At 46.9% G+C, this 19099-nt stretch overlaps 1 protein-coding gene across 1 annotated transcript in view; it reads left to right on the forward strand.

Annotated features, from left to right (window-relative positions):
• Positions 1-19099, forward strand: part of LOC111154250 (3-ketodihydrosphingosine reductase) — a 36217-nt gene that overhangs the window by 11059 nt on the left and 6059 nt on the right. The window contains exons 4-8 of the mRNA XM_022513751.1: positions 718-783; positions 963-1058; positions 8157-8348; positions 13608-13691; positions 17008-17091. Of these exons, the coding sequence (XP_022369459.1) occupies positions 718-783; positions 963-1058; positions 8157-8348; positions 13608-13691; positions 17008-17091 (522 nt within the window). The remainder of the gene's footprint in view (positions 1-717; positions 784-962; positions 1059-8156; positions 8349-13607; positions 13692-17007; positions 17092-19099) is intronic.

Below are 19099 nucleotides of genomic sequence, written 5' to 3' on the forward strand. Positions count from 1 at the left end.
CAGTTTGATGGCTTTTGACAGATGTATATGTGTGTAAAAGTGGCGCTGAAATCCAGACACGGAACATGTCCCTGCCTGCAGGGTTCCACTTACCTCCTCGTGGTCCAGGCCTCCCTCCACGTCGGGCCGCAGCTGGTCTCAGAGCAGCTGTCAGTCACTGCAGATCAGAGGCGTGCCCAGAGGAGCTTTTTACATTTCTTTTCCTTTGTATTTCCGGGTGAAACTGATAAAAATTGTATGCACTTAAGGGGCACAGTGTGACGACTTGATGCACGTTGGCGTCGTGAAACGCTTGCTCCGTCAAGTTGATTCACACCCGTCACCTCACGCGGTTACTTTGCGTGTGTGTCGAGAGCACCTAAGATCTGCTCTTCTAGGGATCTCACGTACGCACTAGAGTTGTTCCTGTTGGTAGTCAGTGTGCTGTACATGAGACCCCCGGAACTTATTTCTCTTACGCCCGAAAGCGTGTACTTTGACCCACATTTCTTAAGACATGTTTTTGAGTTTGCGCAAGAGAGTTTTCTTTGAAAACTGCCAAGAAAATTAGGCTCCACAGTTGCGCTGTCAGCAGATTTCCAACAGTGCAATCTGTGCCTACAGATCCAGACTTCGCAGCTATTGGAAAGAATTGCCTTTACGTTAAAAAAAATCTTTAAAAATTCCTTTCAGATACCTGCGTGGCTTTGATCATTTTTTTTTTCCTCTTCCTAACAGGTGGTGCTTTGTATATCCGTTGACGTTTCTCAAGACTACAGCCAAGTAGAGAACGTCATAAAACAAGTAAGAGGTTGGGCTAGCTGGAACTCATTCACTTGCCTTTCAGTTGGTTCTTCCCATTCTGGTGTGTGGCTGGGAACTGACAAGTCATCTCTGTCGCTTTGATAGTTGTTGTCATTGATTTGCTACAAAGTGATTCTTCTCTTCTTTTACTTCATGCCTGCTCTCATAAATTTTTCCAGGCACAGGAGAAACTGGGCCCAGTAGACATGCTTGTGAACTGTGCAGGAATGTCACTTTCGGGAAAATTTGAAGATCTTGAAGTTAGTACTTTTGAGGTAAGTAGCCATTTGCTTTTTTTTTTTTTTTTTTTTTTTTTTTTTTTTTTTTTTTTTTTTTTAAGTTTTATTTCTTTATTTGACAGAGATCACAAGCAGGCAGAGAGAGAGAGAGGAGGAAGCAGGCTCCCCGCTGAGCAGAGAGCCCAATGTGGGGCTCCATCCCAGGACCCTGAGATCATGACCTGAGCCGAAGGCAGAAGCTTGAACCCTCTGAGCCACCCAGGCGCCCCGCCGATTTGCTTTTTGCTCATCGGGCAACTCATACACTCCAAGCAGAGCAGGGCCACAGGGGAAAGCTTTGCAACTGAAACAGATAAAATGCATTCGGATTTTCTAGAAGCTTTAGAAGTTTGGGGGAAGGTTGGACAAGGTTTTGGTCCCAGCGCCATGACCATCCAACCTTAAGAGCTTAGACATGTCCCTGGACCTTGGTCCGCCCGGCTGTACGACCCCCAGCCTGACATGCATCACGGTGACCATTCACCGTGGTCCTCTCTGCAAGAGGCTCTTTGTGAGCCAAGAGATGCTGGATTCTCACCTCAGCCGTCGGGGTTTGGAACAGCGGTAAGCCAGCAAAGTTTAAGAGCAGACTCTTTGTGGTTGCGAAGTCAAGACAAAAAGATAACCCATCCTATTTTGGTTTGTATTTTTAAACAGATTTGCCAGGGACCTTCTCTTAGTAATCTCTGTCAGCTCTCAGTAAGTGGACAGCAGTTATGCAGTCCTTCTAGAGTCCAGGAGTTTTTTAGTGGACGTTGCCTCAACTGTCTTTTCCTTCATGATCCGCCGTAGTGGATTTGGATGTTTTACTCCGTGAAGGTCACGTTTGCGGAGGAGGGCGCTGGGGGGGCTTCTGCGGGGCTGGGGAGGCGCTGTGAACTCTGATTTAAAGTCCGGTCGGGAGCGTCCCGAGGCAGCTGGGAGCAGAGGGCTGCCTTATCTGGGGCCCGAGTGTCAGCCGGCCCCTTTATCAACTCGGCATGAAAGGCGGTGGTCGGGGCCCGCTTGCCTTGACCGCAGGTCATCGGGGGAGAGGTGGGAGCCGGTTCCAGCAGCTGGGTGCAGAGTCAGCTGGGGAAGACGGCCGAGACTTTGGAGTTGGCCACACAGTCAGGTGTGTGGGAGTGTGTGTGGACGGGTGTGAGTATGAGCGAATGTGTGTGCGTGAAGGAGTGTGTGCTTGTGTGTGTGTGTATGAGACAGAGAGAGAGAGAGAGCAGCTAACGGAGGGGGAATCCACAGACTCACCCTGACCGAGTGTGGGGGGTGAACTCACCAGGAGGCCGGTATGGGGCAGGGGGTGGAGGCTAAGGAGCGCTGGGGGGTGAGGGGTCAGCTTCTGGAGCATTGTGGGGCGGAGCAGGGGCCAGAAGGCCTGGGCCCTCGAAGGCCACCACGGGGAATTTGGCTTTTAGTCCAAAACCTCTGAAGAGGCCTGAGCCCTGCCAGGCATGGTGTGTGTTTCGGTGTTGAGAGGCTCTTTGTGCCTGCTGTGGCAGGGCGCTGGGTAGACGGAGTCAGAGGCCGGGCGGGGGGTGGTGACGTGGGGGCATTTAGGGGTAAACTCGGGGGGAGGGGGGGGGGGGGGGGAGAGGGGCACACAAGGGGCTGTTGGAAGTGGTCCCACCCCAGCGAGACCCAGACTTTGGTAACCCCAAAGCCTGTGGCCTCTGTCCCAGTGACAAGGCCTCTTCCCAGCTGCCCAGCACCTAGGCAGCAGGCCCCCTCCCCCCGGGGGGGCCCCCCCCCGGCCCCCCCCCCCCCCCCCCCCCCCCCCCGCTCTCCCCCTTGTACGTCTCCGTCCCACAGCGTTTTGGTCAAGGCTCCTCGTCCGTAAGTCCTGCCAGAACCCACGCTGCCAGGTCTGATGCATTTTCTGGAGACAAGAGTTCATGTTTATGTAACATGAATTCTCTCTTATTTTTTTACTTGATTGTGTTGTTTTGGTTGCTTATCTCGTTTGATCTTGACTGAGGCTCACAGGGTCCCCATCACAAGGGTTCCCTGCACAGGATGGTTGACTGTGGGGTTACAGCTCACGGCTGGGGGACCTCACCACGTGCCGCGTGGCTCCCCGGAGAGAGGCCTCTTGGAAACTCTTGCCTGCTTCCTCTGGACTCTGACCTGGTGCCTCTTGCCCTTGCTGATTGTGCTTCGTGCCCTCTCGCTGCCATAAATCTGAGTCATGGGTATGATGAGGTGCGGCGTCTGGGAGGCCATCCGGGAATCACTCAAACTGGAGGTGGTCTTGGGGAACGCCAGGGCACCTCTCTTAATTTTCCTGTTTAATGGTTTTCTTCGTGGATTCTTAGAGCAATATCCTGTTTTATCTCCCTGTGGTTGTTAGTGATAATTATTTTCACTTTTTGATTGGGATGACATTGCCTCTATAAATCCACATGGGGAGAGCTGATTCTTAACAATATCGAGCCTTTCAACCTCCGAATGTGGTATATGTCTCCGTTTATCTAAATTTTCTTTCATTTCTCTCAGCAGTCTTCTGTAGTTTTCAGTGTATGGGTCTTGCACCTCATTTTCCTGTATTTCCCATTTTCTGATGCCATTAGAAATGGTATTTTTTTTTTAAAGATTTTATTTATTTATTTGTCAGAGAGAGAGAGGGAGAGAGAGCAAGCACAGGCAGACAGAATGGCAGGCAGAGGCAGAGGAAGAAGCAGGCTCCCTGATGAGCAAGGAGCCCGATGTGGGACTTGATCCCAGGACGCTGGGATCATGACCTGAGCCGAAGGCAGCTGCTTAACCAACTGAGCCACCCAGGCGTCCCTAGAAATGGTATTTTTGATGTTAGTTTCTGAGTGTTCATTGCTAATGTAGAGAAATTCAATTGATTTTTGTATGTTGATCTTGCAGCCTTGCTAAAGTCTATTATTAATTCTAGTGCTCGCATTCATTCTGGTCTAGATTTTCTGCATTTAAGATCGTGTCATCTGCGTTAGTTTTACTTTTTCTGTTCCCATCTGGTCACCCTTCTTGTACCGGCGAGAACATCCAGCACAGAGTACAAGTGGTGAGAGCACACATGCTTGTGGTGTTCCTGATCTTGGGAGAAAACATTTTTTTTGCCATTAAGTATGATGTTTTGTAGTTCTGTTCTCTTTTGTTGTGTTTGGACGGATGCCTTATACCAAGTTGAGAAGCTTCAATTCCAAGTTTGCTGAGAGTTTTTTGGTTTTTGGTTGTGTTTTTTGTTTGTATGTTTTTGAGAGAGAACATGCACAAGTGAGGGGTGGGGAGGGGCGGAGAGAGAGAGAGACGGAGAGAATCTTAAGCACGCTCCACACCCAGTGCAGGGCCCACCACGGGGCTGGATTCCAGGACCCTGAGATCATGACCTGAGCCAAAATCAAGAGTTGGATGCTAAACTGACTAAGCCACCCAGGTGCCCCTGCTGAGAGAGTTTTTATAAGGAATGGAGGTTGATTTTGTCAGGTGCTTTTTCTGTATCTGTTGGGATGATCACAGAGTTCTTTTTTTAGTTGATATGGTAAATTATACTGATTAGTTTCCAATGTTAAACCAGCCTTGCATTCCTGGGCTCGACCCCACTTGGCTATTAATCCTTTCTGTGGTCTTGAGGGATATTAGTTGGAGTTTTGTTTTCTTATAATGTTATTTTCTGATTTTTGTGTAAAGGTAATGCTTGCATCTTGCATAAGTAGGAAAATAGTCCCTCCTCTTCAGTTTTCTGGAAGGATTTGTATAGAATTGATGCTATCCTTCCTTAAATGTTTGCTAGAATTTACCAGTGAAGCCTTATCTTATCTCTATGGAAAGTTTTCTAACTGTAATTCAATGTCTTTAATAGATGTAGGGCTACATTTGTATCTTTTTTTTTTTTAAGATTTTAAATACTTATTTGAATGAGAGAGAGAGAGAGAAGGAGTGGGAGAAGGGGCAGAGGGAGAGAATATCCAAGAAGACTCCCGCTGAGGGCAGAACCTAATGTGGGGCTGGATCTCATGATCCGAGAGTCAGACACTTAACAGACTGAGTCACCCAGGTGCCTCTACATTTTTATCTTCCTTTCTATTTCTTTTTTGAGTGACCTTTGGTAGCTTGTGGCTTTCAAGGAATTTGTCCATTTCATCCAGGTCATTGAATTGATAGGCACCAAGCTGTTCATCATATTCCCTTCTCATCCCCTTAATATCTAGAGTTTGTAGTGATAGCACCTCTCCCATTTTTTTTTTTAAGATTTTATTTATTTATTTGAGATAGAGAGAGAACACAATTAGGCAGAGCGGCAGGCAGAGGGAAAGGGAGAAACAGGCTCCCCACCGAGCAGAGAGCCTGATGCAGGGCTCAATCCCAGGACCCTGGAATCATGACCTGAGTCGAAGGCTGACGCCTAACTGACTGAGCCACCTAGGTGCCCCACCTCTCTGGTTCTTGATATTGATAGTTTGTGTCTTTTATCTTTCCCGACCAGCAGGACTTGATATTTATTAATTTTATGGATCTTCTCAGTAAACAGCTTTTGGTTGTGTTAATTTTCTGTTGTCTTTCTCTTTTCTATTTCTTTTATTCCCTCTCTTATTTTTGTGATTCCTTTTTTCTGCTACTTTTGTTTTAATTTGCTCTTCTTTTTGTAGTTTTTTAGGTAGAAGCTGAGGTCATGCATTTGAGGCCCCTTCCCTCTTCAAATGCAGTTGACCCACACTACAGATTTCCAGCTCATGATGCTAAGGCAGTGTCCCACACATTCTCATATGTTGTGTTTTCACTTCAGTTCAGTTACAGATACTTTATAATTTCTCTTTTCATTTTTGCTTTGACCCTTGGATGATCTAAAAGTGTGTTATTTAGTTCCTGAATATTTGGGAGATTTTCCAGAAATCACTTCCTTGCTGATTCCTGATTTAATTCCATTGTGGCTAGCGGACATACTTGTATGACTTGACTCCTTTAAGATTTGTTGAGACTTGCTTTTGGCCCCACATGCAGCCTCTCCTGTGGCCGTGCACGTGGGAAAACCATGTATCTGCTGTTTCGGGCGGAGTGTTCTAGCAGTGTCTGTTGGGTCTGGTTGGCTGAAATGTTGTTCAGGCCTTCCATGTCCTGACTGGTTTTGTGTCCTCTTATTCTTACAGTTACTGAAGGAGGGGTATTGAAATCTTGGATTATAATTGTGGATTTGTCTATGTTTTAAATAGACTTTTAGGGGCGTCAGGGTGGCTCAATTGGTTAAGCATTCAACTCTTGATGTAGGCTCCGGTCATGATCTCAGGGTTTTGAGATCGAGCCTGGGTCAGGCTCTGAGCTGGGTGTGGAATCTGCTTGAGAGTCTCTCTCTCTCTCCCTCTGCCTCTGCCCCTCCCCCGCTCCACTCATGCAGGCCCGCATGCTCTCTCTCTCTCTCTCTCAAAAGAAAATAATAAAAACAAATAAATAAGTAAACAGATTTTTAGCTGATACACCTGGGTTTTAGCCCCATGCCTCGCCTCCTGCCCCCAGAGGTGCTTCTGGTGCTGCTCAGGCCTGTGGGGCTTCTCTGTGCAGGCCCGCTCTCAGTTCCTCTGTTCCTTGCTTAGCATTCGGCTGTCTGCTATGCTCGTTGTCGCCCACCATTCTCTTTTTCAGCTTCCAAAATGTTCTCGCTGTTCTTTCTTTTCCTGTTGTCTATGCTTCTGTGGGTTGTTGGCGTTTAAAAAAATTGTTAACTTTTCACCAAGATTTTAGTGGGGTCTCTGAAGGGAGTGGAGGTTAACACTTGGGTTCAGCATGCCTTCTTTTTTCAGTACTTTTTTAGAGCATTTTTATTATGAAAGTAATGTGATGATATCAAAAGACATTTTGGGAAAGGTAGGAATCCCAGCATCCTAACACAATCACTTACAAATTTCCTTTATTTATTTATTAGGGAGAGAGAGGAGAGAAAGCACGCACGTGAGTTCGGGGAGGGGTAGAGGGAGACTGAAAGAGAGAGAGAATCTCCAGCAGACTCCCTCCTGAGCCTGGAGCCTGTCATGAGGCTGAGATCATGACCCATGAGATCATGACCTGGGCCAAAATCAAGAGTCAGACTCTCAACCGCCTGCACCTCCCAGGCACCCCACAATCACTTACCGTTTTCTGTACTTCCTGTGTTTGGTACCTATGTGCACATACTTTTATTTAATATTTGAATTGGCTACAGTCCCAGTGTAAATACAGTATTGTATGCCCTCTGCTTTTTTAAACTTGCGGAATAACTATTTCCCCATCCTCCTGGTGTTTCTGGTCACCATCTCTAAAAGCTACATAACTTCTGTAGAGTTAACATTCCGTGGTTGTCTCAGAGTTCTGCAGTATTTGGTTACACAGGCTGATAGATCTAGTATTTTTCCAGGACTTTTAATATAGAGTCATTTTGATGCAAGTACTTTTAGACTTCCAAGTTAAAATGTAAGGCTTTTAAGAGTTCCCAGGACGAAGGAAAATAGACTCTTGGTACCTGCGTGCGCTCTTACCCACCATAGTCTAAGAGCCAGTGCTTGTCAGGCACTCACTGTGGCCCCGGGGCTGAGCTCTCCTTGACTTGTGTTTCCTCGTCCAATTCTTGCAACAGCCCTCTGAGCTAGTATGAGCGTGAGTCCTGGGTTCAGCTGCAGAACTAAGTAGCATGTCTTTCTTCCTCATCAAATAGGTAGGAAATGGTCAAGCCAAGGCTTCAAACCAATCTATGCTATTAATCACTCTCCTAGTCTCTTTGTGATCTTTCTGTGATCTTCTAGTAGGGTAGGAAACATTCAGGGGCTTTTTCCTAAGACTGTCTTTCAGAAAGTGTTACCTTCAAGACGTAGTGTACTTTTGGTAAGGAGAAAACTACTCCTGACCGGTTTTCAGCAAAGACATCCCTGTGGTCATGGTGAGAATAGCAGACCAGACTGAGACAGGCTTCAGAGGGCAGGTCACGGGCATCCCGGCTCATTACAGGCTCACGGCTTCATTTCTTCCTTCGGCACATCCGCCGGCTCCCAGTCACTCAGGCTCTGCTGCAGAACTCAGACCGGGAGAGCGGACAGAACCCGCACGAAGTGCAGCCTTGAGGCTTGGACCTTGCTCACCTGCCGCGTGGCTCTTTGTTCCCTGCAGCGACTCATGAGCGTCAACTACCTAGGCAGCGTGTACCCCAGCCGCGCCGTGATCACCACCATGAAGGAGCGCCGCGTGGGCAGGATCGTCTTTGTCTCCTCCCAGGCGGGACAGCTGGGGTTATTCGGCTTCACGGCCTACTCGTCCTCCAAGTTTGCCATCAGGGGATTGGCTGAAGCTTTGCAGATGGAGGTAAGCGCTGTGCTCAGTTTCCCGTGTCTGTCTCCCAGCTCAGCGGCGCGTGTTCCCCTTTAGTTTGTAGCCGCTTTACACACGCCGTTGCCTCGACTCAGACATTTGTAGACTTGACGTCAGTGAAGGGCAGTCAGCCCAAGCCTTGCGTTCTGCAGATAACGTTTTTCATCACATGAAGATAATGATAGAAGCAAAACGGGCGTGAGGTGTTTCTCTTGCTTCATTTAATACACAAAGTACTACTGTTTACACAGTATTTTTGGCCTCATTCCGTGTGAGTATGCATCAGGTTAACCAGATATTTTATTCTCTGGCGGTGTTTCTGTAACAAAAAGACGTGTCCTTAATGACTAAATAATGAACGTAGCATGTGTTTGAGGGAAAAGCTTAAATCAGCTACTGTCTAGCTCTCGGCATTTAGACAAATCATTTAACTTGGTCTGCTTCTTTTTCTGAAAAACAAGAGAGTTGGACTAAAAATATCATTTGGCTCTTTCTCTCTCTTACATCTTACTGTCTTAAAGAAATACTGATGAGAGTGAGTGCTTTTTATTTTCCCAGTTAATAGAGCATGTTGTGAAAGAGGCTTAACATCAAAATAAGTGCTTGTCATGAGGTGACAACCTTCACACAACCTCGCTTGTGTGAAGCAGACTTCTGCATTGTTGTCAAGTGGGGACGCTTGGGGCCACATACCCATCCCAAATCACACGCTGAAAAGGCAAGGTAAAATTCTCTTGTGAGAGAGATTAAAATAACGCCACATCGTGTTAAGAACCCAGAAGAGAATTCATTGCGATCAACCTTCTTTCAGTAAGAGTGTGATTTGGGGATTGTGTTTACTGATTTATATTAGGAGTTAGCAAATTTTTTTCTGTCAGGGCCAGCTTATACGTATTTTAGCCTTTGAGGGGTAGATGGTGTCTCTTGCAACCCCTCCAGCCCACTATGAGAGCAGGAAAGCAGCCATGTGTGATAGGTGAATGTACAGTTATGGCTGTGTGCCAATAAAACTTTATTTTTAAAAACAAGTGGAGGGCCAGATTTGTCCCACAGGCCATAGTTTCCTGACCCCTGATTTAGAAAATCCCCAGGAGAGTCCTTGATGGTATGTGACAGAGTACCACACTGCCCAGCTGTGGGACAAACACAGTACAGATGAGCTGTCCAGTCAGTGACACAATCCTGATGTGCCTCTTAGGGACTGATCGACTCTGCCGTGTTCATCAAAACGGAACCAGTCCCCAATTTCCTTTTTATTAAATGGCTTAATACTCTTAATCAATAATAGGGCATTATAATGTTTAGGTAATGAGGCCCATGTGGTTGTGAAATTTCAAAACAAGAATATCAGTATTTCTTTTGAAATGTTTACTTTAAAGTCCCTTTGCAAATAACCACTTGATTTCTAGAACGGTTTTGTGAGGTATGTGGGCAGATGTGGTTACGCCACGTTAGAGATACAAGAATGCGGAATTTTCAGTAGTTCATGGAATTGCTCAAAGTGGCATCATTATTTTGCAATAAAAATAGTATTATTTTTACTATATAGCCTATATATTTATATATTCATATATTATATATATATATATATTATATATATAATATACTATATATTTACTAAATAGCCTTGCTGAAGTCCTCTGCCCGTCTGCCACGGCAGCTGATATGTCTGCACTTCAGGTCAGAAGTTGCCAGATTCGTCTGGCTAGTTGTCTCAGCCGTTCATTTTGGTCTCAGACACCTGCTAAGGAAACGGCTATTTTAGAAATGAAAAATCTGCTTATTAAGGCTTTTTGTTCCTAAGTCTTGTCTTGCAGAGCTTCTCCAGGATTTGCTCATTGAGGGCAAAGTGTGTAATCTGGGTGGCCTGGTTTCTCTTCGGGTAGAATGGGATGTTCCTAAAGAAGAGGGAAAGGAAGTGAGTTGCTAGTAGAGTCCCCAGAGCCTCTTTGGGACAAGTGTGATTCACACGCTGCTCATAGCTGGTTTGAACTTGAAGGCTGCTTGACTTTGGTCCATATTTAGACTCCATGAAAAATGTCCCCGTGTAAACACAGAATAAAATTAACATGTACCATGAGGGAAATAAATTCAATAATCAAAATCCAGTTTTATTCATAGCAGACTTGCATCAAAACCATTGTTTCCCTACAAACGTACGGTGCTGGTTTTGGAAACCTGGCTAATTCCATTGACTTTGCCAGGGTGGTTGTGTTTTCTGTGCACAAAACAGACCTTATATAGAATTTCTCAGTCTCTAAGTACTTTTTGATAATCCTTTCTGGTTTAATTAACTCTTAAGCCTTCCTGTCCACCCCACCCTTTGCCCACAAACTAAAGTAGGACCCTAGAAATGTTTTGTGTACAATGAATAAGTTTGAAAGAATGCTTTGTTGCATTTTTTTGGTCTTTCTTTTTTTTCTTTAACTCAGTCTTTCAGGTATAAATATAGGATTTAAAGATTCTAAAAGGTAATTTTTTTGGAAAGTAGATTTTTTTTTTTAAAGATTTTATTTATTAGAGAGAGAGAGCACAGAGGTAGAGGGAAAGGCAGGCTCCCCACTGAGCAGGGAGCCCGATGTGGGACTTGATCCCAGCACCCTGATATCATGACCTGAGCTGAAGGCAGATGCTTAGCCAACTGAGCCACCCAGGCGCCCCTGACATTGGTCACAGCCAAAGATGTAGTAGCAGAGACCAGGTAAAAGCTTCCCTCCAAGGCCATCTTTTCCCACAGTGTGAAAAGGAAGCTGAAGCTGACCTTCTGGAACTTTCCCTCCACAGCTCTGCTCCTCTCTCCAGCCCCCCGCCCTTCGTTTCGCTGGAATTAGGAGCTACACATTTTAGGTGGGATTATTTTGATGATAAATTGGTTCTCAAGCAGAGGGTTGGCCTTCTCGTTGAAATGGAGACCAGGGAGGAGGAAGAAACCGATAAAGGGAGGGTAGGGGCAGAGTGGGAGGACAGAGAATGGTCAGTCAGTGGGAATGAGGGCAAACGCACAGTGGTAAGGTAAGCAGGGGAATCAGCCAGTGAGGTCCCGGCCTATTAATTTTTAGAGAAAGTGGTGATCTCTGGGAGTCAGCATTGTCTTAGCAAGAACACGTGAAGCCAAATTAATCGCCTTTCCTTTTCTGCTGGGGTTATGGGGTTAGTTGATTAAAGGAAAGTGATGATATAGTTTGGTATATTTTGATTTTTACCAATTATTTGACCCAGAGCTTTGGGAGACCGTAAGCTCCACAAGGGCGGAGACTCTGAGTTGCTGACATCGTATCCTCATTCGTAGGTCAATACTGGCACACAGTAGGCGCTCAATACAAGTGTGTTGGATGGAGAAATAAAACGATTGGGTGATTAGCCACTGGATGTATTCAGCCGTGGGTGGAGAGAGTCATTGTGCTTCATGATGGTAGGGATGACAGCAGCTCCCGGAAAGGGGTGGGACTGGTTTCTCCCAGCCCTGACAATCTGTGCCCACCCCGGGATGAAGCTGTTCTGGAGGGCCGTTTCAGCCCTTCGGCAGCTCAGCCGTAACCTTGGATTTGAGAAACACGGTTTTGATGAACTGTCTCCTATTAGCTTAGGCCACAGTCCTTATGTGTCGCAGGAGGAAGGGGCACAGAAGCAGCGGAGAAACGACCGTGTCCCAGCAGAGTCGGCCTCAGGCTTCCTAGGGACCGGTTACCGCCTCTCGGCTTTTTGGGGGGTATTTTTGTCTGGTCTGTGCACCACAGAGGGCAAGGCCGTGGGAGACAGATTTTAAAGTCACTGTCTCAAAAACAAGTGGAAGAGAAATCGCTTGCTCATCAACCTCACTGCCTGGCCTGGATCCAGAGCTATTTATGAGCGTAGCTGGGCCTTGAAGCCGCGCGCCCCGTCCGTGCCGAGCGAACGAGCTCTCTCACGGCCCCGGTGCGCTGGAGCTCGGCCAGCAGAGACATCACCCTCGGCTGGCGTGCTCGTCAGGGTGGCCGGCCAGGATCTGCTGCCTCCATGCTTCTCCCGACCCTTCCAGCTCCTCCCTCAGGCTTAGAACGCCGCCTCACGGAGAGAGCCCAGGAGAAAAAGGCCCATGTGAAAAGATGGGGCCCTGGGATGCTCTGAGAGGCTGTTGTGTGAGGAAGCGGTCTTGTCATTCCTCAGCCCCCTTGAGATACGTGGGGGCCTCCCCACCACCAGCTGCCTGTCCGCTCTCAGCTCCCCTCGGTGTCGTCCTGGGGCCGAGCAGTGAGCCGACAGTGCGTCGAGGGGTAGCAGTTTTGATGGTATGAGCTGTCGCCCTTCGAGCCATTAAGAATCGGGGCCAGATGAGAGCGTGGAGCAGGGCCGCTGATGGGCAGGATCTTTGGGAGGGTGTGGCCTGGCTGACTAGTGGGAGAATCTTCTGGAGTCTTCTTGTTCGGGGCGTGTTGATGAGTAGAGAATTTCAGTGGAGGCCTGGTGGTGAGGTAAACAAGCCTAAGAGCCCGCGTTAAGCTGGGGAAGGAGTTTCTGCATCTAAGTAAGGATGAGGTGGCCTTCAGAGAGGTGCTTGGCCCGTCTGGCCCAGGACTCACCAGGGGGGAGAATCCTGTTGGCCGGTTCTGGGTGGGGGGGGGGCAGAGTAACTTCTGATGCCCTCGTGGGCGGAGGCTGGTTGCCTGGGGAGTTCTTGATCAGGCCAATGTCTCAGGGTTCCATCTACTCAGCTGGAGTCTGGGTGGCACGAGAAGGGCCTAGGGAGAGGGTTTTGAATGATCTTCATGTATTTTGTAGATGAAATCAGTAAGAGTTTCAGAGGCAGCCGTGGAGGAAGCCAGATTTGCAGTCCGATGGCGGAGGAGCAGACTCGTCCCACTGGCTGGCATGCAAGGCCCGAGTGCTGTCAGGGTCGGGGAGGGGCGCGGATAGACTGCCTTTCAGCTGCTGGCCTTCCTCCCGGACCGCCCCCGGGGCCTCACCTGGCCCGCGGGGTGGGCAAAACTTAGAAGGTGAATCTCTGTACCTCGGGGCCGGCTGCCTTCTGAAGTAGAAGTTGTTGGGGTGGGCTTTTTGCCTTTCTTCCTAAATGATCTTCGTGGAGCGGAGTTTTCGGACCCTGTGAGGGCTGGTTCTCCACCTGCAGAATCACCCTGCTGGTCTTGCCAGCTTCTGAGAGAATCGGGGCAGCATCTGTCGCGTGTGCCCCTGGCAGTCAGTGCAGGAAAATAAGGGAAGAGGCGGGATCGTACTTTGTTTACTGAAGGGGCACGTTTCGTTTCTGAAATGCAGGTGAAGCCATACAACGTCTATGTCACAGTTGCCTACCCGCCAGACACAGACACCCCTGGGTTTGCAGAAGAAAACAAAACCAAGGTAAGTGTTTGCTGGTGTCTGTTTTGATGCTGTAAACCCCTTTCCCAATTTTCTGACTTTCCGCCCATCAGCCTGGAGTCATTTTCATCAGTCAGAAAATTGAGTTCTTGGGGCGCCTGGGTGGCTCAGTGGGTTAAAGCCTCTGCCTTCGGCTCAGGTCATGATCCCAGGGTCCTGGGATCGAGCCCCACATCGGGCTCTCTGCTCAGCGGCGAGCCTGCTTCCCCCTCTCTCTCTGCCTGCCTCTCCACCTACTTGTGATCTCTGTCTGTCAAATAAATAAATAAAATCTTTAAAAAAAAATTGAGTTCTTTTCAACTAATGTGCTAAGTAGACGTGTCTGGACTTTCTGGACCTTCCATGTAGGGTCTTAGAGAACACAGCCTGTATTTCCCAAGGCCATGACTTTTGCTAATAATCTTCAAGGGCTTACTTAATTAATAAGGTATTTTCTTTGTGAGGTTGAGTATGGCCTGTATTTTTAACTAACGAGATGATATTCTTTAACAATAATATTCTCTCCTCTGAACTTAACACCTGGTTGCCGATCCTGACTTAGCATTTCAGAAACGGATCTTAGGATTCCCTCATTTTCCCTCATTAACTTCTCAGCTCCTTGCCTGGCGCCCAGTGTCCGCCCAGTGCTCAGGCCAGTAACTAAGAAGCCAGCCTTGGTTCTTCTCCCACACCACTCACCTGCTTGACCACACATCCTCTTGGCTCTCCTCTTAGAACTTATCCTGAATTGGACCTTTCTTAAAAGCAAAGCAAAACAAAACAAAACAAAACTGCGATTATCAGGACTAGCCTCTTCTGCTCCCCTCCCTCCCATCCCCATCTGTTCTTCACACGGGGGCCAGTAATCCTTTTAAAGAGTAAGTCAGGTCTTGTCACTCCCTCGTTCAAACCCCTCTTGTGCAAAAACAAAAACAAAAAGACCCTTCTTGTGCAGCACAGTCTAATAGAATTCTCTAGAACGGAAATGTTCTGTGTCTGCACTCTCCAATATGGTAGTCACATTGTGGCTCTTAAAGACTTGAAATGTGGCTAGTGGGACTCCCCATCATAAAACTGAATTTTTTTTTAAAGGTTTTATTTTTTATTTATTTATTTTTTAAGATTTTATTTATTTACTTGACAGAGATCACAAGTAGGCAGAGAAGCAGGCAGAGAGAGAGAGGAGGAAGCAGGCGCCCCGCTGAGCAGAGAGCCCGATGCGGGGCTCGATCCCAGGACCCTGAGATCATGACCTGAGCCGAAGGCAGAGGCTTAACCCACTGAGCCACCCAGGAGCCCCTTTATTTATTTTTTTGACAGAGACACAGCGAGAAAGGGAACAGAGCAGGGGAAGTGGGAGAGGGAGAAGCAGGCTTCAGGCTTCCTGCTGAGCAGGGAGCCTGATGTGGGACTCGATCCCAGGACCCCAGGATCATAACCTGAGCCGAAGTGGATGCTTAACAACTGAGCCACCAGGGCGTCCCCCCTTGCTTCTTTCTCTCTCTGTACAGACTTCACCCTGAGAGGCCTTCCCTGACCCTCTGTATCTCAAAGGTCACTCCCTTGGAATATTCACCGTCCTTTCCTCTGGCTTTATTTTTCTTTATAATGCTTATTGCCACTGGACATTTACGTTATATGCAACGACAGTCCTGCTGAGCTGAATGCAAACTTCGCACTTTGTTCAAAGGAGCCTCTTCTTTAGCCTTGATGTGCTGTAAGCACCCTGCGAGTAGAGGAAGCGAGTGGAGAAGAAGGGAATGGATCAGAACTTACTGCCTTGAATGGGCGTGGATTGGTTTTCTTCTCCTTTAAACCAATGCTTAGTAAGTGTGAGGCTCTGCGGCATAAAAATTGGCACTTATGCGCCATAGACTATTTGCAAAGAAATGTCTACGATTTAGAAGTTTTTTTCCCTTTTCATTTCTCTTTGGCTCTGCCTCTTAGATTACAACTATTTCAAAGAAGTAAATTTAAGCCAAGTGCCCTGTGTTAGTATAAGCAGGGGTCTGCTAAACAGATTTGCAACATTTGGTAACAGTCTTTTTCGTTGGAAGCCAAAGCTGACTAGGAGTGGTGATTTCCCTGTGAAGACTGGATTTTGATGTTAAGTTGGGTTTTTTCCCTCTAGCTGTAGTGTTGAGCAGACTTCTCCGGATAAATCAAACCGTGTGTTGGTGTGTAAGCCCTTTAGGGGGCACCATAGTGCTTTTAAATCTAATGCGTGTGTGGCCGCGTTGTGCCAGACTGGTCTGGAAGAAGGGACAGGCCCTTTCAGAAGAGCCCTTCTTTGAATTCAGGTTCATCAAGAAATATTTGACTTTTATGAAGTGCTGTGCTTTTCTAATTTAATAAAATACATCCTGTGCTTTTATTTTAATATTCTCAAGCCTATATGGTAAATAAAAGTTACAGTTTCCTGCCATTTAAGGCTTTAGTTTTCAAACGCCTAATTGAAACTCCCTTTTAAAGAATTTCTGAGCACATGTTCGTGTCACTGTAAAGAAGATTTTACAAAGAAAAAAAAAAAGAAAAGAAAGACCTTGTCCACAAGGAACTTAGGAGGTAAAGCGCAAATACACTTGTAGCTGTAATATCTATTAAGGCAGAAATATGCAGAGATGAGAGGACAAAGAATTCAGGTAAGAATTCAGGAAAGACTTTTGAACTAGGTGGCTGCCTTTCACCACCTCGGATTTGGGGTTCTGATATAGCCGTCCGATAAATGAACCCCCAGCCATGCCCGAGGGCCCTTGATGTTTTCTGTCCCATCTCCTTGTTACCTCCTCTGCAGGTCTTTTAAGACACAGCTGTGTTGTTGAACAGGGGCTGGGCTGGGGCTCGCTCTGCCCAGGGCCTCAGCTCCGTCCACATGTCAGTCCTTTGCTGGCCCGGAATGTGGTGGCAGTGGTGATGCTGGTCATAAGGCAGACTTGCTGAGGGCGCATGGTCCAGGCTCTGTGTAAACACTGGCGCGCAGGTGTCTGCCTGGGAGTTGAGGATGCCCCCAGCCTTGCACCAGTGACGTGGTCTCATGCCGGCTTTGCTGGTCATCGCTGGAGCTGAGACCACACATTGTCCCACGGAGAGTGGCAAGGGCCTCCTTGTTTCACTCCAGCCACCGGGGTGAATTTTACGCAGAGACCAGGTAGAAACTGATGTAGAATCCAGACTTACCTGATTCGAGTAGGAATCTGCTCAAAGGTAGAAAGCTGGAATTCTTTATGAAGTAGGGGAGAGACGGTTGTAAGAATTATTTGTTCTTGAATTTAATGGGTGGTAACGTGATTGATAAGCCTGTCCTTTTTTCCCCATTTAGCCTTTGGAGACTCGCCTGATTTCAGAGACCGTATCTGTTTGCAAACCAGAGCAAGTGGCCAAACAAATTGTTAAAGACGCCATAGTAAGTACAATTCTTGTTTTCTTTCTTAATGGTTATAGCACTAGATTTCTGAAAAGAAATACTGTGTTTGTGCCAGGGCTTATTTCACAACATAAATTACTGTGTCTTTCTGGTCCGCTTCAGAGGTAATGTTGGACTCTGGTCTTCTTCCCTGAGATACTTTATTGATTCCATGTTGATTTGGAGGCTCCTAGAAACTAATTATACATTTAACCTTAGGAACAGATCGATGACTAAGGATGCCGGGGAACTACTCTTCTCTCAGAAGAACACAAGACTTCCCTGTGCGCGTAAATGGTGTGTCCTAGATCCTGTCGGGGGCCCGCTGCCTTCTTGCTGCTTTCCCACAGCACTTAACGTTAGAGATTGGTTTTAGGCACTTTATTAAATGCTGGACTTGTTGATTAAGGATTTTTTTTTCTTTGACCTTCCTGCTTCCCAGGATCATTTTTGCAAATGTTCACTGACAAGGCCCAGGCCCACTGGGCCTACCCCTAGCACAACATGCACTAATGAGGGGTGTCGGTGAGCATTAGGTCTACACTGCAGGTGGGAAGTTTGAGGACCCTCGGAATGAGGTGTCAGTGAGCCATGCAGCTGCCGTGAGGCCCGCACGTGCTGCTTAGCCCGGGCGGGGACTGAGTGGGGTACAGGAGACGCCGGCTCTGGGGAGATACACGCACTCGCTGGAAGCACCTGGCGCCACCTGTGTTCAGAGGCCTAGAAAGACGGTCCTGGTGAGGGTTGTGTTTCCTGCTTCCCCCAGATCAGAGCAAACACACTCAGGGTTTTCAGTGATCTGAAGTAGCTGTTTGTATCTCGGTAGGATTCGTCTAGTCCAGTGGTTTTCAAACTTCATTTCTTGACCACTTTACACACGAAACTGGTGACAGGCCCAGAGATGTCTTTCCACGTGTGTGTTTATCCATGGTTGCCATGTGAGAAGTTGAAACTGCATAATCTTTTTTTTTAAGATTTTATATATTTATTTGAGGGAGAGAGAGATAGCACAAGCAGGGGGAGCAACAGGCAGAGGCAGAGGGAGAAGCAGGCTCCCCAGTGAGCAGGGACCCTGATGCGGGACTTGATCCCAGGACCCCGGGATCATGACCTGAGCCAAAGGCAGATGCTCAACCAACTGAGCCATGTTGGTGCCCCAGAACTGCATAATCTAAAAAAATATTTATTTATTAATCCATTTAAAATAGGCACAGTAAACCTATTACACTTTAATGGAATCTTTCTACAATAGTAATTTTCCAAGACAAAACTTCAGTGAGAAGAGTGCCTTTGTATTACATTTCACCAGTCTCTTTAATGTTTGTGTTAATCGAAGACAGCTGGATTCTCATTGCTGCTTCCACATTCAGTCGGCTGTAATCTGTTTTTTGGAGTGAAGGATATAAAGAAAATCTGCCCTTAGACAGATATGTAGTTAGGAAAGGGAGGGATATTTAATGGACTTTTCAGATAACTGTGGACATTCTTCTTTGATATTAAACCCAAACTGGGTGAATAATAGTTTCTTAAAGGTAAATTACTGTGTGGAATTGGAAACTACATTAATGAAGTGTTTTGTTCTCTGTTACATTAAATTCCATTGGTCTTTGCACTCTGCATGTTTTGTACCCATTCATGATTTTGTAACATTATGCATTAGTCATTTGGAAAATATGGGTTCACTGAGTTATCAGAAAAATTGTATCCATTCATATTACTGTTGGTCTGATCATGAAAGTCTACATATTACAAAGCTGACAATCTCACAGTGGCAGATAGGTTTTCACAAATCTTAATTTTTTCCTTGAAAGCTCAGATTTTTAACACTGACTATAAAAGCTGCCAGTTCTCCTTGAAGTGACAGGCTCATTTGATTCATTTTCCACAAAATGTCTTCCAAATACCCAAGTCTGAATAACCGTGGGTTAAGTTTCATGACTTAAACAGTGGGAGGAGGGCCTTCCTGCAGGGCAGCTGTCCGCCTTGGGGACAGAACCCAGTACAAGGC

The sequence above is a fragment of the Enhydra lutris genome, unplaced genomic scaffold, assembly GCF_002288905.1.
Source record: "Enhydra lutris kenyoni isolate GAN:26980312 unplaced genomic scaffold, ASM228890v2 scaffoldscaffold36, whole genome shotgun sequence".
Lineage (NCBI taxonomy): Eukaryota > Metazoa > Chordata > Mammalia > Carnivora > Mustelidae > Enhydra > Enhydra lutris.